Here is a 19,824-nt window from a genome sequence, read left to right on the forward strand (position 1 = left end):
CAATTACACATAAGGCCACACATGATGCCATTTACATACTATATAAAAAATGTAATGCCCATTACATACTATATAACAAACCGTAATGCCCATTAAACATTTGACACATAAGTGCCACTTGCCTACATGCTCATTGCTAGGAACTTCATGCTCGATGCCAAGGAGCTTCATGCTCGATACCAAGGGGGACTGAAATAGCTAATTGCCAAGAAGGACTGAAATAGCTGGTTGCCAAGGGGGACTGAAATTGCTCCATGCCAAGGGGGCTGACATAGCTCGTTGCCAAGGGGGACTGAAATTGCTCATTGCCAAGGGGGACTGAAATTGCTTGTTACCAAGGGGGACTGAAATTGCTCATTGCCAAGGGGAATTGAAATAGCTTGTTGCCAAGAGGTAATGCAAAAAAAGGGGGGGAAATATAGTTAATTTGGTATTAATAATTAGCTTCATGTTTCAGTGTTCATTAATCTCTTTCATTTTTTTATCCAAATATGTTGAAGCCACCTATCTCCATACAACACCCAGAATTGAAAGTCTTTTGTTCTGTTGTTGCAGCCTGCTCCCCCAGCTCTTCCGCTCCCCGCTGTGCCCGGATAAGCTGCTGCTATTTTCAATTCACAAGTCTCGCGCTGGACCGCTAGCCAATAGGCGCTCGCAGTCCAGCAGCCAATGCTGCTTCTGATTGGCTGCTGGGCCACAAGTGCCTATTGGCTAGTGGTCCAGCAGGAGGCTTTAATTGAAAATAGCGGCAGACTCCAGCGGGCACAGAAGGGAGCGAGCAAACAGGGTGGGGGAGCTGGCGGCAGAGCTTGCATTGCATGGCTCTGATGCCCTGTGATATTTCGGCGCCTGGAGATCATGCTCCGCGCCCTCCCTATGCCCCTGATGCTTACCTCCATTCTACATTAAATGTTGAATGGAGTCTTTTGCAGAATCCCCCCTCTGGCAGAAGCAGGAGAAAGCAGTGTGGGCGCCCCTTGGAGAAAGTGCAGCAAGAGCTCCCATCTTGTTAAGTCGTTATATGACCCAGAATAATGAGTATAGATTGAAATGGAAATGTATTTACAGAGGAATCATTAGCAGTGCATAGGCATGCAGAGTTCAATATTACAATACAGGGGAAATGGGAATTACTGCACAAGTAACGGATAGATTAGCAAACTTTGGGGGATTTATGTTGACTCGCAAAGCACAATGGACAAAACCATGAGCACTGCAGGTGGGGCAGATGTAACGAGCAGAAATAGTTAGATTTGGGTGAGTTATTTTGTTTCTGTGCAGGGTAAATACTGGCTGCTTTCTTTTTACACTGCAACATAGATATCAGTTTGAAGTACACACCCCACCCAAATCTAACTCTCTCTGCACACATTACATCAGCCCCACCTGCAGTGCACATTGTTTTTGCCATTAGCAAACCAAATGTGCTTTGCCAGCCAACCTGAATAACCCCCTTAGTATCAGAATAAAGGTATATCATCTGTGGGGATGCTGCCAAGGACAATATGGAAACCAGTGGCTGCTCCAGAGGAGGGGATGCAGCCAGGGGCAGGCTGGGCCGGGGGGCAGGGTGCCCCATGCCCCCCGGGCCGGTATGTAGTGGCAGGGTCGGGCCGTCTGTGTGGATTGCCCGGCTGCTGCTGTGCTGTCTCCGGGTCCTGCTGCCATACACAAGTCTCCGTGTATGGCGACGGCCCCTTCAAAAATGGCCGCCGCCTTGGAGGAGACAGACACTAGAGGTACTGCTGTACCTCTAGTGTCTGTCAGAGGATGACAGCGCGACCAGTGCTACCCGGAAGTGCGGCTGGTAGCGCTGGCGCGCTGTTTGAATGGAACCCCTAGGCAACGAGCATTTACCTAGGGGTGGGGGTGGGGGAAGGGAAAGGAAACGAAACGAAACAGCCGGGAACAGTTTACCTGCGGTGGTCGCCGGCGGGAGCGCGGGTGACACTGCACCAAGTCTGTCAGGGGAAACTGCATGTAGTGAAGGGGCCCTGGAGGACCTCATGGAGGATGGGCTCGAGCTGACCCTGCTACAAAAAACTGCCTGTGTTGTAAGTACATTGATTGCTCTACTTGGACTTATACATATAGATATTCTGGTGTGTGTGTATATGTATGTACAGTATGTATGTATGTATGTGTGTACATACCGGTAATGAACAAACAGTGGCACTCCAAAACATGTTTATTGGGCATTACAGTGTGTTGCAATATGTGTAATGGGCATTGCAGTGTTGGCATTATGTGTAATGGGCATTGTTTAATTGGCATTACGGTGTGTGGCATTATGTTTAATTGTCATTATGGTGTGGCAATATGTGTTATCGCCATTTTGTGTAATGGGCATTGTTTAATTGGCATTACGGTGTGGCAATATGTGTAATTGGCATTACGGTGTGTGGCATTATGTGTAATGGGCATTATGGTGTGTGGCAATATGTGTAATGGGCATTGTGGTGTGGCATTATGTGTAATGGGCATTGTTTAATTGGCATTACAGTGTGTGGCATTGTTTAATTGGCATTACAGTGTGTGGCATTATGTTTAATTGGCATTACAGTGTGTGGCATTATGTTTAATTGGCATTACGGTGTGTGGCATTATGTTTAATTGGCATTACAGTGTTGGCATTATGTTTAATTGGCATTACAGTGTTGGCATTATGTTTAATTGGCATTACGGTGTGGCAATATGTGTAATTGGCATTATGTGTAATGGGCATTATGTGTAATGGGCATTGTTTAATTGGCATTACGGTGTGGCAATATGTGTAATTGGCCTTATTTGTAATGGGCATTGTTTAATTGACATTATGGTGTGTGGCATTATGTGTAATGGGGATTACTTTGCTGGCAATATGTGTAATGGGCATTGCAGTGTTGGCATTATGTGCAATGGGCATTGTTTAATTGGCATAACGGTGTGTGGCATTATGTTTAATTGGCATTACGGTGTGTAGCAATATGTGTAATGGGCATTGTGGTGTTGGCATTATGTGTAATGGGCATTGTTTAATTGGCATTACGGTGTGTAGCAATATGTGTAATGGGCATTGTGGTGTTGGCATTATGTGTAATGGGCATTGTTCAATTGGAATTACGGTGTGTGGCATTATGTTTAATTGGCATTACGGTGTGTAGCAATATGTGTAATGGGCATTGTGGTGTTGGCATTATGTGTAATGGGCATTGTTTAATTGGCATTACGGTGTGTAGCAATATGTGTAATGGGCATTGTGGTGTTGGCATTATGTGTAATGGGCATTGTTCAATTGGAATTACGGTGTGTGGCATTATGTTTAATTGGCATTACGGTGTGTAGCAATATGTGTAATGGGCATTGTGGTGTTGGCATTATGTGTAATGGGCATTATGTTTAATTGGCATTACGGTGTGTAGCAATATGTGTAATGGGCATTGTGGTGTTAGCATTATGTGTAATGGGCATTGTTCAATTGAAATTACGGTGTGTGGCATTATGTTTAATTGGCATTACGGTGTGTAGCAATATGTGTAATGGGCATTGTGGTGTTGGCATTATGTGTAATGGGCATTGTTCAATTGGAATTACGGTGTGTGGCATTATGTTTAATGGGCTATACGGTGTTGGCTTTATGTGGTATGGGCATTACGGTGTGTGGCATTACAGTGTAAAATTTTGCATACTAGAGGGGAGAGGGTAGGGCGGTGAAACGATGGTGATGGTGGTGGGCCACTTGCTTGTGTTGCCCCCCAGGCTGAAAGTTGCCAGCCAGCCCCTGGATGCAGCAAAGTCCATAATTCAAATAGGGGAACCACACCAACTGCCAGTTAGTCAGTTTAGAATGGTGGTTGGTGGCAGTTGGCGTGGCTCCCCTATTAGAATTTAGTACTGTGCTGCCGCCCCTCCTCTGGAGCCGCCACTAATGGTAACTTAATATTACTGAAAGCAAACAATGAATATTAGTAATTTTGGTGCACACACAGAAATGATCAAACATAATGACACATTTTTGAATATACTGTACATTGTTAAATTACCTTTTACAGCGAAATATTAAAACTAAAGGTGAAAAAAGTGAAACTGTGCTATTAAAAGAAGCAGACGGGGTCTGTACATGCTACAAGGTTGTTGTTGTTCTGTATATTCATTGGCAACCATGACCTTCAGTTCACGCTGTTATGTGTACAGTCAATGCATGAAGTAATAAAACTAAGTGAAGGAAAAAAATCACAAGGTGTTAATTCCAGACTTCTTGGTGGCCGACCTGTCAGTGCCACTTGTTCCTCTGGTACAGGTGGCCTCTCAGAACTTCTCCCTATGCATAATCAACAAGTGGTCATATATTTCTTGCTCCAGTTGTAAATGGACTACCTTGTACAGTAGGGGGAGGTTTCCTGTATAATGTTCTAAAATACCACTGTGGAATGGTAAGAGAGATAGTTTTCACTGATTCTAGCACACAAAAAGTCTTCTCTTCCAGCGTATCAGCCATTTTGCTTACACAATGCTGCAGTCATAAAATCTTTCATCCCAGCAATTTTTGTTTTCTTTAAGACATGATAATGATTCTGCACTAAATTTTCTAGTACTAGGTGAAAATGATAAAGGGATAAAGGGATCCCATTCACTTAACATCATAAAAGACCTAAACCAGCTTACAAACAAGATGAACAACCTAAGCATATCAATACAGATACGGTACATACTGTAGAGTTGCCTGATAGATGATACAATTATACACAAATAAAGTCAAATATTGAACAAGTTGTAATATAAACAGCAGGAATAGGAAGGTTTATGAGACAAAGGGGGGTATTCAATCTCCCGCCGCTATTCCCGATGGGGGAAATAGCAGCGGGGCCCTATGCAATGCTGTCTTTCCCGACAGCATTGAACAGGGATCTCGGCAGAACGTGCCCAACTTTACAAGCAGTCGGGCACATTCTGGCGAGAACGGCTGGGAGTTGACGAGCTCCCGGCCACAGTTCAATGATTTCCATCCGCATCTCACGGCCATGCCCCCTTTCGGCTTCCGGCAGGCGGGACATTGAATCCCAGCTGCCGATTCGGTGTCGAGCCGGCCAAGAACAGGACAGGGTTACGGCTGTTGGGCCAGCCCGACAGCATGACCCTGCATTGAATACCCCCCAAAGGGGAAATTTAATAGGATGAGAGATTCAGAAAGTGAGAATCTCCAGGTTTTTTTAAAGCAGCAATCATTTACACTGCAAAACCAGTTTGATTTTGAAGTGTAAATAATTGCCGCTTTAAAAAAAACCTGGAGATTTCTAACCAAATCTCTCACTTTCAGAATCTCTCATCCTATTAAATTTCACCCAAAGTATCACAAGGAGCCAAATGTAATAGGGTATGAGAATCAGAAAGGGCCTGATGTATCAAGCTTCAAAAATGGGTGTAGTGGAGACTGATAAACACTCAGCCAATTAGCTCCAAACCCAGCCATGGCAGTTAGCAGCAGATTGGCTGGCTGTTTATCACTCTTCATTTAATCACTTTTAGAAGTTTGATACATTTGGGCAAAAATTAGAGATTTTGGGAGAGTTTTCAATTTTTTTAAAAGCGGCAATCATTTACATGGCAAAAGCAACCTGTTTTTTTTTTCAGTGTACTGTAAATGATTGCAACTTTAAAAAAATGGGAAACCTCTCCCAAAATCTCTCACTTTGGGCCTTATTTTGGTTCATTCTTTCTGACAAAATCCTTCTTAGATGGACAAAACCATGTGCACTGCAGGTGGGGCAGGTGTTACTTGTGCAGAGAGAATTAGATTTGGGTGGGGTTTTACTTCAAAGTGAGATCTATATTGCAGTGTAAAAATAAAGCAGTCAGTATTTTCCCTGCACAGAAACAAAATTACTCACCCAAATCTAATTCTCTCTGCACATGTTACATCTGCCCCCCCCCCTGCAGTGCACATGGTTTTGTCCATCTAAGAAGGATTTTGTCAGAAAGAATTAACCAAAATAAGGCCCTTTGTGATTCTCGCACCCTATTATATTTGGTGCATTATCTTAATTTAAAAAAAGTGAACATTATTGTCAATACAATAAATGCAAGTTAAAATCACCCATTTAAAGTACCTTATATGACAATATCAGATATACAAAAAAATGAAGGAAAAAGATTCAGTGATTTATTTTTGATCACTTTATTTCTTCTCTATATTCACTGAATTGCCTATTAAATGATTGCAGAATATATGTGGTATTACTAGTATTTAATTAAAAGTTATGTTTTAAACATTAGAGGGGAAACACTTTTGGCAGAGCCAAGCATGTAATTGTTTCACAGAGTGCACCAGATAGGAGCCCGGATACCACCTGAACAAGCAGTTCATAATCTGTCTGCCTTTGAAGGAGAAAATGTTTGTGTGTTGATACACTGTTCTAATCAAACATTATTGCAAAAGTGTTGCTTTTTATTATAGATGTTCTTATGTTAAATGTATATGTTTTTACGTAATTTTGTGTATTTTCTTGTTATCATTATGATGATTCAAATTGCCTGAATTGAAGGAGACAAATTATTGCAATTTGGTGAGAAATCAAATTAATTTTATTCATATAAAGGGTTTTTTTTTACATTGAATTATTCAAGGAGATTAACTATTGAGAACCGGCAGAACCGGTAGAATTGTGGAATTTTATACATGCTGCTGGAGTTGGAGGTGATTGCAGGAGGGAGTAGGGCCCAAAACACAGGTGGGGAAGGGCTATTGGGAAGGAGGAGGTGGCATAAATTTATCCTGACCCTGCCCATATTAACTGCAGTGGGTGGCCCCATTGCATCCCAGGGCCCAATCCTTTCCTTTAACTGGCACCTCTGAAATATTTGTGGGGTACGAGTAGAACACTTTCAACCCCTGTTCCAGCTCCTATGACTGAATGGATTGAATAAGATGCTGGATTATAAATTCAGAGGCCTTAGGTGTAGATACATTATTTGGGAATCTAGGAAACAGTTATTTCCACAGACAAAATTAAATCATATTGAATACTTTATTGTTGTATATTAACATAACACATTGTATTACAATTGTAATGATATCAATGGCACAATCATCATTATTATTATTATTATTAATAAAACATATGCAAAACCTTTTAATAAATATGTTTTACTAGTAAGCCTGCTCAAAGCTAATGCTTCGAAATCTAGTCTGCTACCTTGTGACTGCCTCTGCCTTTGTGCATGTGTGAGAGAGAAAGCGATGTAGTTTCACTCGCTGCCAACAGATGGCAGTGTTTCGGAGACACCCTGACATTAGACATATATATATAGATGATTGGAGCAGTTGAATTTTTGTAAACTTAACAATAAAGTAAAGTGCACATAATGTAGAGTAAATTCTTCATGTTATTTTGCCGATCCCGACCATTTCTGAGTAGGGATTGGGGAATATCCTCGATTCCCCGACCCTTTATAATGGAGGATTTGTATAATTAGTTGCAGATGGATGGAGGTCTTTACAGGCAACTCTGATATGGCACCATATTGTCTGGGCCTTGTTCTGGATAGTCTTCTACATTTATATCTTCTAGGTTTATAAACCATAATGCAAAGTTGCAATGTACAAATGTCAAACAACATAAATGAGCAAATGCAAATGAGATTCAAAATATTTCTGTAGTTGTACTTTAATTATTTATAAATCCTTCATATATTACATTGCAGTATGTGAGCTCAGTGTGCTGCATCTCTGTGAGGGTCATTTATTTATTTTTTGAATGTCCTTCATTGATACTATACAATATTAGTTAAATATTTCTTCATGATAGGAGCAGTTTTACATAAGTATCATCCAGTAGTCAGGAGCTCATCCAGCAGCTAATGACTTTAGCATGTTGATCATGCTGCGGCTTAGCATGACCATTGTTGTTGAAACAGATCTTTAATGGAATCACAGAATCCCAACAGCCAACGTAAGTATCTGGAGTAGGTTGTGTGTGTGTGTGTGTGGGAGGGGGGGGGGGGGGGTTGGGTGGGTTAGGTTTAGACTGCTGGAGTGGCAGAAAGTTAGGGTTAAGATGTTTGAAAGGAGGGTCATGGTGGTCCCCTGCCCTTGTGTTTCCCTCCTATATCCCTATAGATTGTAAGCTTGCAGCAGGGCCCTCCTACCTCCAAGTCTGTCTGTTGTTACCAAGTTTGTTCTATCACTGTCTACAATTGTAAAGTGCAACGGAATCTGCTGCGCTATATAAGAAACTGTAAATAATTTAAATAAATAAATAGTGGTCCTTTGGATATCAGAGCATACGCAAACGCAGGGGGGTTTCTGGTTGTCTGGAAAACCCCCTCCTCTTGGCAAGTGCCTTCAATTATGACAACAATAGCTGGTATATAAAATGATCAACAGAGCTGCCACCACATCATGCAGTGTTAGCTGCTGCAAATGACTAAAGGAAGCAACTGCTTCTACCACATTTACTGTAGGTGTGGATCTGAGCCCCCAAAAATTGCAATGGACCAGAGAGTAGCTGCCAGGAGGAAGAGACAGGAGCCTTACCATGAAGTGGAAGATTGTGAGATTAGAAAGTGCAGTACTGGTTCTATTATGTTTGTGTATTTATTATATGTTCAACCTTTTCCTGACCACTTATCTTATTTAACTGAAAAAGCCTATACCAGGCATGTCCAAACTGTGGCCCTCAAGCATGCCTTGCCATCATTTTAGCATTCCCTTATAGCAAAACTGTGGCAAAGCATGATGGGACTTTTAGTTTCACAACAGCTGGAGGGCCATAGTTTGGACAAGCCTGTCCTATACTATAGACTGTCTGTACTGTAAAATATTAATGCTGTATTCCATACAGTATCCAGTGTATACAAATACCAATTTTCAGGGCTGTTACCGTTCCGACAGACTCCCTTACTTAAGGTCCATACACGCTGGGCGACTATGCCCAGCGTGTATGAACAACGATGATTGTTTTCATCGATGGGGGGAAAGCCGCTCAGTGCATACACACTGAGCATCTTTCCCCCTGCCCAGTGTCGGCAGCAGGGCGCGAAAGGCTTTGCATAGCGCAGCACTATGTAAAGCCATCCTCAAAGCTGCTCATCTGCTGGTATTACCAGCAGATGAACTGCTTTCCCGACGATGATGCAGGAGCCCGCAGCAGCGCTCATCGCTCATCGCTGGGGCATACACACTGGCCAGCTTTGAGCTGAAAGCCGCTCAAACATGCTGTTTTGAGCGACTTGCAGCTCAAAGTCGCCCAGTGTGTATGGGCCAAAGTAGCCCATTGCGCTGCAGAGTGGGAGATTTTGGAATAAATTTGGAAACCCCCCTCTAAAAATTCTACGTTTGCCACTGCAGAGTCTATCTTCTTAACCACTGGCATTTTCAGTCCCGGAAACGGGTGCCGGATGGGTTCCCGACAGTCATTTACCCGACGTCGGGATCCCAACTGTCAAAATGCCGACAGCCGGGTGCCCGACGGACACCCGCTATTTTCCCTTGTGGGGGTCCACGACCCCCCATAGAGGGAGAATAGAATAGGTGGCTCGCGTAGCGAGCCACCGTGCCCGCAAGGGGCTTTTTTGCGCTCGCCATGCTGTCTGACTCCGGGCAGTCGGGATCCCGACGTCGGGATAATGACTGTCGGGATCCCGACTGTCGGAGTCCCATACCACACCCCCGGAAACTCAGCCCCAAGGACCATCAGGTTTGTGTACATTTCTGAATTAGGCCCCAGTAGTTCTAAGAGGAAAAGTGGCCTAGCCAATCTCTAAGATGCAGTACAAAAATATAGGAGGGTGATACATGTGTGTAGCATGCAAAGGATACAGTATTTGCCCTATAGATGCCTGCTCTCTCAGGATGTTCACAGTGCACCCACATCCTGCCCATTTTCTAGTGAAATGGATGTCATTTGGGGGGTGGGGGTGAACATGTAGAAAGCCTCATTGTTGTTTGGTGGCTGTATTTTAACTTACATGTTAAATATATTGTACGTTAAAGTTGCCCAGTAATTATGTGTTTAACATGGATGCAAAAAGATTGCATATTCACCACTTTAATTGGAACACATGTAAATTTGGAGTCCATGCTCCTAACTCTGAATGACTCCTATAATAATATTCTTATAATATTTTCATTTTTTAAATCATCAACTTCAGCTCACAGAGATCGCTCAGATATTCCTCATTGTAAGGACCATATTTTAAGGCTTTTTCATAACATTCAATTGCCTCTGAGGTTTTCCCATTAATCTTATGGACAAATCCAAGCAAACCATTCCCCAGAGCATCTCTGTGGTCACGCTGAATCTTCCTTTTCGCTAGTCTTGTTAAAGCTCTCTCACAGTCATCTCGGTCTCTGCTTGGATCGGTTATCTGGAAGCCTTTTTTATAATGTTTTATTGCTTCACTTTCAGATTTCTTGGAATATTCTTCAAAACGTCCATAGTTGAGGTGGATCTGCTGTTTCTCCTCATCTGTAAGATTTGGAAATGACAAAACCATTTCAAATGTATCTTCTGCTTTCCTATATTCCTTTGCTTCAATGTACATATTAGCTAGGTCTGTGTGTGCGTATACAAATGTCTTCTTGTATTCCAGTGTTTTTTCAAAGTGAAATATGGCTTTTTGGATGAGTTCATCAATTTCTCCTGTTTGCATTTGTCTACTTCGGTTGTACATCTTTCCAAACATCTTCTTTTTTTCAGTGACCTTTTTTTTGTAACATAATCCTATTTGGTGATATAGGAATCCAGAAGAAGGCATTAGATCTAGTGCATCATTTAGGACATGCAGAGCTTCATCCAGCAGTCCAGCTCTTCTGTAAAACTTTGCCACATAGCGCAGTAGATATGGAAGGTTTGGAGCTTGTTCTAGAGCTTCTTCCACATATTTTCTTCCCTCACCATCTCTGTCCAGGTCTTGTAACTTCAATGCAAGAAGTGCCTTCACCACCGGATCATTAGGATTTAGCTCTATAGCTCGTTTCAACAGTGGTAGCGATTTGCATTCTGAAGCAAGACATGTTCTGCCATTGAATCCCTCCAATCGATAAACCACTGTTGCATAGCCAGTATTCCACTCTGGGTCTTCAGGGTCTAGATCAAGAGCCTTCTCAAAACATTCTTTAGCTTTTTCATAATATTGCCCAGAAAATTTCAGCAATGACCAACCTTGTTCCCCATAAATCTCAGCTGTGAGTTTACTGTTATTTGGGGAAAGTTGTAGTTCTTTATTAATTCGGTCTATCTTATCTATGTATTTCTGAGACTCTTCATATCGCTTTAAGTAGTAATACACCCAGGCGAAGTCCCCAAATGTCACCAGATACTTCCTGTCTGGTCCATCTGGATAGTTCTCCTTAATCTTTTCTTCTGCCTCCTCCAGATTGGCAATGGCTTTTGTGTAGTCACGTTTAAGGTGCATCATGTAGGCCAGTAGATTGTACACCATGTATTTGTTCTTAGTGACCAAAAATGTCAACTGGCTGTACAACCTTTCTTCTATTTCATCAATATCGGTATCCTTTCCCAGGAGCCTCCAAGTGAAATGGCAATTTAACTGTAGAAGGTGTGGTTTCAGGTTGATCTCTGGAAGCTCGCTATAGTAAGAAAACAAGGGCAGTGGTTAGTATTAGCATATTGGTAAACACACTTATGGCTACAAATGTCAATCCGATACACAAAATTGCTGATCATTCACTTCAATTTTAAATACATTTTCCATGCAAAAATTTATAAGAATTGCTTTGACTTCTTCAGCTCCCCACATACTGTATATCGCTGATGTTGTTGACAGTTACACCAGCTATCCAAAACTATATTAGTCCTATAGATTGTAAGCTTGCAGCAGTACCCTCCTACCTCCAAGTCTGTCTGTTGTTACCCAGTTTGTCTTATCACTGTCTACTATTGTAAAGCGCAACGGAATCTGCTGCGCTATATAAGAAACTGTAAATAAATAAATAATAAATAATAAATGCCTAATGGGTTTGTCAAATAAAAATACTTTGTATAGCTGTAAATTGTAAATTAATTAATGGAGCCAAAGCTGTGAGCTTAATCCACATTTATGTTTTGCTACAAAGGCTCTGCAGCAAAGTAGTAAAACAGACATTGTGGAAAATAAATGGATTTTGCACAAAGAGTTGAAAGAAAATTTCAACAACGTTTATTGAGATAATTAAATGTTAGAAATGACTTAAATTGACATTACCGTGCTACACAAAGCATAGGATTCACAAGGAACTAAGGTCCTTGTTCATAGGTAGATGTAGATGCTTCTTTTGGCAGTTGGCACAACTTTGCCAGTGCCGCTACAATGCCATTCCCTTGTGTACATCCCTGTGTATGACTGTAGAGGGACTGCAGATGCTGTACTACCACCTTCTATGTCATTAGATGCCATTGATCGTAATATCTAAACTGTTAACCATAAGGACAAGGGGGTAGATGGGTCAGCAAGGCAATGAGTTTCAAGTGAGAATGTTTAAAACAGACAATTGATAGGTGCTGCTGAACAGTGCCCCCTGCCTTGCAGTGTTCTGGGCTGTGGCACAAGTCACACCACCCTAGTTATGGCCCTGCTTTGACATTATATCCCCTACAGATCTCTACTATGAGGCACCTTTGACCATACAAATTGGATTAGGTGTCAACTCTCGGTGCATCTTTGATGTGCCTTGGAGAATGATATCCACCTCTGCTAACCCTACATCTGTGACAAGAATCTCTATAAATGGGTCACAACTTGGTGCAATTATAAATATTTGCCTCTGAGTTGAAATGGAGTGACAACGCTTTCTGTGCAGCCTTCTAGAACGGCCTATTTGAAATGATCAATAATGGGTTAACCATCTGAGATCTATCTTATGAGTTAGATTAACAGCATTTATTTATTTATTAACAGTTTCTTATATAGCGCAGCATATTCTGTTGCGCTTTACAAAAGGAGACAGTGATACAACAAACAGGGTATTTACAGACAGTCAAAAGTTAGGAGGACCCTGCTCGCAAACTTACAATCTATAGGGAAATAGGCATTGATACATAAGGATAGATACTGTATTCTTTATTGCATCGATTCCATGAGAATGCAAGGTTCTGTGGCTGGTTCTGGAATGTGATAAGCTTGCTTGAAGAGTTGAGTTTTTAGGGAACGTTTATAGGTTTGAAGACTGGAGGAGAGTCTTGTACTTGGGAGGGCATTCCACAGAGTGGGTGCAGCACGAAGAAAGTCCTGCAATCGGGAATGGGATCGATTATTGAGTGTGGATGAGAGACACAGATCTTGGAAGGAGCGTAGAGGTCGTGTTGGAATATATTTTGAGATAAGAGAAGATATGTATGTTGGTGTAGTTTGGTTTATGGCTTTGTGTGTAAGTAAAATTATTTTGTATTGAATACGGTAGAATACAGGTAACCAATGAAGTGACTGACAGAGTAGCTTTGCAGACGCTGAACGTCTGGCTAGGAAGACAGCGGTGTAGCTAGGCGCCATGGTGCCCGGAGCAATGGCATATTTCGCGCCCCCCCCCCCCCCCGGTAATGAATTGGGGGCGTGGCTAACACGTGTTGGCATGTCACATTTGAAAATAAAAAACACAGTAACGTAATCTGCTGCGCTGTATAAGACACTGTAACAGAATCTGCTGTGCTATATAAGACGCTGTAACGGTAGCTGCTGCACTATATAAGACGTTGTAACGGAATCTGCTGCGCTATATAAGACACTGTAACGGAATCTGCTGCATTATATAAGAGACAAAACAAAGAAAGTCGGTCGCACAAGACCATGTGATATACTGTATTTTTAAAGGACCCCCAAATGTCAAACAGTTTATTCAATAGTAGTGGAGACGGAGGTGTGCTACCCCAGGACAGTGGTGAGTATCGCAAAAAGGGAAAAGAAGAAGAATGTCCTGTTAATGTGGGTGCACCTAGTCATATTAAAACATAACCTTTAATAATTAGGGTAAGATACTGCGAAATGTCTTAAAAGAAATGAAGAAGGGACAAACAACAATTATAGTAGGAAATTACAAGTATTAAAAATGAAGGTGGCAGGCAGAGCGCTCTCTCAAGTGCACTTGGATAGTAAAGGTAAGTAGGTGTGTTTCAACGTTATCGGGTAATTGGGTGTTTATCACATCAGTATATTGTAACTTTATTAGGTAATCATGGAACCCACACGTCTGATACAAACAGTTACGCTACACAGGGTTTGGAAGTCAGGTACTTGGCTAGTAACCCTTTACCCAGGTATCTACTGGGATGTGTCTTGGGTCAGCACTAGGTATCCTATGACGTGGCTGGCAATCATCCACTGCGGGCCCGCAAGCGGAGATTCTGCCTTAGCCTGAACTGGCCGGCTAGTCGTACTCACCGCTTGTGCTTGTAATTGCACCCGCGGTGTGTACGCCTGTCTCTCCAGAGGTAAGTATCATGAACAGTTTGTTCTAACTTTAGTCAGGATCCTCAGGCTGCTGTGGTGTAGCAATCACCACAGTGCTCTGAGATCGTATCTGACTATGTGAGACAAATAACTGCCGGCTCCCCTGGGGAGTTGCACAAATAAAGTATAATACCCGAGTCTGTGTAACAAAGTGGATCATAAGCGCAGCCATACTAATACACATACATTCATAATATCACACTAACACAAAATAAAATATAGTTAATTAAAGGTTTAGTACGCTACACATAGTTTAATTAGAAATACACGATAGTTTCTGTACATGTTTGGTATCTTTATGTTCTGTGTCCCGTGCGCAGCATTCCGGTCACAGCCAAATATTCGCAAGTCCTATGGTTTGATAATTACGGACAAAATACTTATTATATGTACTTTTGCCATGTGTCCTGTGTAAGACAAAGGAATCAAGTTGTAACCAGTTCTTGTTGCTGATTTATGACCCTGACGACGATGCTAACAAACAAAGGACACCAAAGTACCCTCCCCCCTGCACCAATCCAAACCAGGTGCAATACCTTGCCCCAATCACTGAAGACTGGACATTTGAACCCTTGACCAATCGTAAGGGCCTTTGACCCCCTTCTTGGACCCTATAAAATAGCTATCCCTGAACTGGCTTGGTCTCTCCTGCACTGCATCTCTAGCTACATCTTGACCGGGCTAAGTTCAGTTTGAACATAGGGAGCTCCAACCGGACTGCGCTGTGATATTCTCTTTACGGTAACATTTGTATTCCTGTTTGTTCAATGTGGCTGATTATATTATGTATCTGTTTCTGTTCCCTTGTTAGATTAAAGTATATTTATTATTGTTATTTTAACTGTATCAAGTGTAACACTGTGTTCTTACTTTCTGTAATCCCCTGTTGTCCGCTAGGGACTAAATACACTATTTGGAGAATCTATCTCCTCACTTTGTTATATCTTTGTCTCGTCTATTATTCGCATCTAGCGATAAGGTATATTACGGACATTGTCCATAAAAGGTATTCGCAGTTTAAGTACTGCGAAGGGATTTCTTATTACTGGAACTGATCCAGTGTGTACAATACACGGAAAAGGTCCGCTACGCTTTGTTCGCACGTAGCTAGAGATAAAGGGTACGCAAGTTACGGAAAGAGTACGTAAACTGCGCATTTCACTTATTGTTCTTCTGGTTATATAAATATCGGTAACTCCACCAATCAGCATGCTGACAGCCATTCGGTGTCTGGCTGCAAGCTGGGAAGCTGGAAGAGAATGCTGCCTGATCGTTCTGTCTATGGGCAGCTGCCTATTGAGCCCATTAAGATGGCTTTGGTTGCAACCTTATTGCAAATCTCTATCACTCACCTTATCGAATGACGTGTTTACGGAGCTTTAGAAATTAACTTAGTGCCTAATTCAGGTTAGTTGTAATGTTGAAAAATTTGCAGCACACGGCAAGGCCACGCACACCAGGTCCCTCGTCTCCGCAACAATCTTTCACTGACATCCTCATCCGTTAGACTGGGGTCAGATTTTTTACAATTCAATTTAAGACATCGCACATGTGCACTGGAACCTACGCAAAAATCGTTGGATTAACTGAATTAGCTGAGTGTGATCCTTTTGTGAATAGATTCATTTGGGGGTGTGTATAATAAGGTCGATAGTCATTTGGTTGATGGTGTCTAGGTTGGCATGCACTAGGCTGACAATGGAAAAATGCAGACACACAAAAGATCGACAGGTGAAAATGTTGGCAACCTTTTGCTTGTGTCACCTTTTATAACGATTCTAAAGCTCTGTTGCATCTCTGAAATAGCCTTAGAAATGAATTTAAGGCTTAATTCAGATTCAGGTGTAATTTTGCAAAAATTTGCAGCAAATGGCAAGGCTGCCCCACTCACTGGGTCCCTCCCCATGACCAGGGCCGCCAAGAGAAATCCTGGGCCCCGGTACAACAATTTTGTGGGGCCCCCACGGACGGAGCTCCCCGGACACTTGTTATGCCACTGCTTCCAAGGTGGATACAGGGACAAAAATTTACACCGTAATGCCTATTACACATGTCACACACCCATTACATATTAAACCACATGCCATAATGCTCATTACATGTTATGCCACACACCATAGTGGGCAGTAAACATTATGCCATACACCGTAATACCTATTACATATTTTACCACATGCCATAATGCCCATTACATATTATTCCTCACAACGTAATGCTCATCGCCGATATGCCACACACTGTAATGTCTATTACATATAATACCTCCCATTTTATGCCCCATACTGTAAGTTCCGCTTACCTAAATGCTCATTGCTATGGGCTTCATGCTTGATGCCAGGGGTTAACATGCTCTACCAGGGGTTAACATGCTTGTTGCCATGGGTTTACATGCTCTGCCTGGAGTTACATGCTCTGCCAGGGGTTACCATTCTCTGCCAGGGGTTAACATGCTCTTTGCCATGGGATTAACCTGCTCTGCCAGGGGTTACATGCTCTGCCAGGGGATACATTTTCTGCCAGGGGTTACATGCTCATTGCCATGGGTTTACATGCTCTGCCAGGGGTTAACATTCTCTGCCAGGGGTTACATTTTCTGCCAGGGGTTACATGCTCATTGCCATGGGTTTACATGCTCTGCCAGGGGTTAACATGCTCTTTGCCATGGGATTAATCTGCACTGTCATTGGTAACATGCTCTGCCAGGGGTTAACATGCTTGTTGCCATGGATTTACATGCCCTGCCATGTGTTACATGCTTTCCAGGGGTTATAGTACATGCTCTGCCAGGGGTTACATGCTGACTTCCAGAGTTGGATCTCAGCCCCAGCAGCATGCAGGGAGGCAGCAGACATAGAGCAACCCACCTTCCACCTTGGAATGCAGTGACCTGGACATGGGTGGGGAATCAGGTCTGGAATTGCTGGGCTGGAGACATGGCACTGGCACCTGCTGCTGTTGGTGGCAGCTGGGATGGGAATGTGGGGAGTGGGGCAGCTGAATTTTGCAGAGTGGGTGGTACTCCCGAGGGAGGTGGCCTCTCTCTGTACCGGCACACAGGGACTACCTACCCTAAGTGTCCTTCTGTCACTGAGCCATGGTAAGCTCCCAAGTCACATGGATGGCTTTCGGCAGGCCCTGTAGTCGGAGAGCAGAAGGACCTCTGCGATGCTTCTGCCCCCACGTCCACCCACATCCGCACTCCCAATGCAGATGATGAAAAGCTGACTCCGGCACACTCAGACCCAGTGCACTCGCCGCTAAATAAAAAAAAAATGTGTGTCCAGACCGGGGCCCCCCTGACAGGCCTGGGCCCGGGTAAATTGTACCTGCTCCCCCCCTCTCTCGGCACCCCTGCCCATGACGCAAATGCAAATTTCTGTATTTGCATCGCTATAGTATAAATCATAAAGGAAACTGGTTCTATTTACCATACCTCATTCTGTCAGGTTCTGTGTGACCACAATCTCAGCGCTGTAGTAGGATAACAGGATATCTCCTCGATGCTCTGGGAAATAACTGCTTACTACTGTACAGTATGTCTCTCTGGCTGCTGTGATACTCTATATATACTGCAGGAAGAATTAGGAGGAGGTGGAAAGGGAGAAATGAAAGTCAAGGAACACAAACCAGTTTCCATTCTTCCTTCACTCTCCCTCTATAGTTTCTTATCTGTTTTGTGTTCCTTCACTTTCATTTCTCTCTTTACTCCTTATCAGTGGTGCAAGTAGAGCTGCCCCACTCACTGGGTCCCTCCCCATGACACAAATGCAAATTTCTGTATTTGCATCGCTATAGTGCGAGCACGTTGCTATACATGTGTTTGCACATTACCAGCTGCTCCCTAGCTGTGCAGTGTAGCTCAGTAGTACTGGGGCAGCCATATTTTGAGTCACAACAGCTGCATGTGATGTCATGCAGCAGCTGAAGCCCCCCCCCCACCAAACGTACCTGGCACACAGGGGCGTAACTAGATATTCGTATGCCCCATAGCAAAAGTTTGTAAGGGCCCCCTATTTAGCAAGTGATGGTGATAAATGTATGTAAAACATATTACTTAGACAGTGAAGGTGGGCCCCCTTTAGCTCTGGGCCCCATAGCAGCTGCCCCCATTGCACCTATGGTAGTTACGCCCTTGCTGGCACACCTGTGTTGTCCAGACTGTAATGTCCCCTTTAAGCCACACATATATAAATACAGTAACTGTATCAAACCTGACAACGAATCAGTGCTGGAGCTTTTTTAAAATGTAATTAATCAAAAAAGTTCTACATTGCTTCCAAATCACTGTCATCATATAGGCATTTAAAAGTACTATGTAAAAATGATAAAACCTTAAATAAAACAACTACTCAGAATGCAGGAAAAATCATAAAGGAAACTGGTTCTATTTACCATACCTCATTCTGTCAGGTTCTGTGTGACCACAATCTCAGCGCTGTAGTAAGATAACAGGATATCTCCTCAATGCTCTGGGAAATAACTGCTTACTACTGTACAGTATGTCTCTCTGGCTGCTGTGATGCTCTATATATACTGCAGGAAGAATTAGGAGGAGTTGGAAAGGGAGAAATGAAAGTCAAGGAACACAAACCAGTTTCCATTCTTCCTTCACTCTCCCTCTATAGTTTCTTATCTGTTTTGTGTTCCTTCACTTTCATTTCTCTCTTTACTCCTTATCAGTGGTGCAAGTAGAGCTGCCCCACTCACTGGGTCCCTCCCCATGACACAAATGCAAATTTCTGTATTTGCATCGCTATAGTGCGAGCACGTTGCTATACATGTGCTTGCACATTACCAGCTGCTCCCTAGCTGCGCAGTGTAGCTCAGTAGTACTGGGGCAGCCATATTTTGAGTCACAACAGCTGCATGTGATGTCATGCAGCAGCTGAAGCCCCCCCCCCCCCCCAAAACGTACCTGGCACACCTGTGTTGTCCAGACCGTAAAATCGTCTCCGCTGCATCAATCGTTCACTGACCCTATCATAACTTAGTTTTCAATAGGATTTTTCACAAATCAACTTTCGTTTAAGAATTTTCACATTTGATCTGGCACCTGCGCAAAAATCTTTGTTGAGGTAACTGCTTTAGCTCTTGGTGTGATCTTTTTTTGTGAATAGGTAAATTTAGGGGTGTGGATAATAGGTTTGATAGTCATCAGGTTGCTGGTGTCTAGGTCGACATGCACAAGATCGACATGGGGAAAATGTCAACACACCCAAAAGGTCGACGGATGAAAAGTTCGGCATGCAGTTTTCAGGTTTTTTTGTCAATTTCGACACATAGACCCCCAAATAGTGAACTGGTTCCACCTGCATTCCTATGGATGGTTAAGTATGAAAGTCAGAAAAAAAACTGTGTCAACCTTTTGCTTGTGTACCATATGGTTTCGTATTAACTGTCGAC

At 42.8% G+C, this 19,824-nt stretch overlaps 1 protein-coding gene across 2 annotated transcripts; it reads right to left on the reverse strand.

The window, feature by feature from the left end:
- Window positions 1-7,988: 7,988 nt before the first annotated feature.
- On the reverse strand, window positions 7,989-19,079 carry LOC146009046 (interferon-induced protein with tetratricopeptide repeats 5-like). 2 transcript variants are annotated; one of them, XM_083149043.1, is made up of 2 exons: window positions 18,819-19,079; window positions 7,989-11,569 (listed from the first exon to the last, which is right to left on the reverse strand). In XM_083149043.1, exons 1-2 carry the CDS (start codon window positions 18,821-18,823, stop codon window positions 10,111-10,113), a joined length of 1,464 nt encoding a protein of 487 aa, XP_083005169.1. In that variant the 5' UTR covers window positions 18,824-19,079; the 3' UTR covers window positions 7,989-10,110. The 2 variants fall into 2 exon arrangements, with proteins under 2 accessions (XP_083005169.1, XP_083005168.1); XM_083149042.1 differs by lacking the exon at window positions 18,819-19,079 and adding an exon at window positions 17,855-18,099.
- Between the last annotated feature and the right edge of the window lie 745 nt (window positions 19,080-19,824).

This window comes from Crinia signifera, chromosome 6 (assembly GCF_055691185.1).
Source record: "Crinia signifera chromosome 6, ASM5569118v1, whole genome shotgun sequence".
Classification (NCBI taxonomy): Eukaryota; Metazoa; Chordata; class Amphibia; order Anura; family Myobatrachidae; genus Crinia; species Crinia signifera.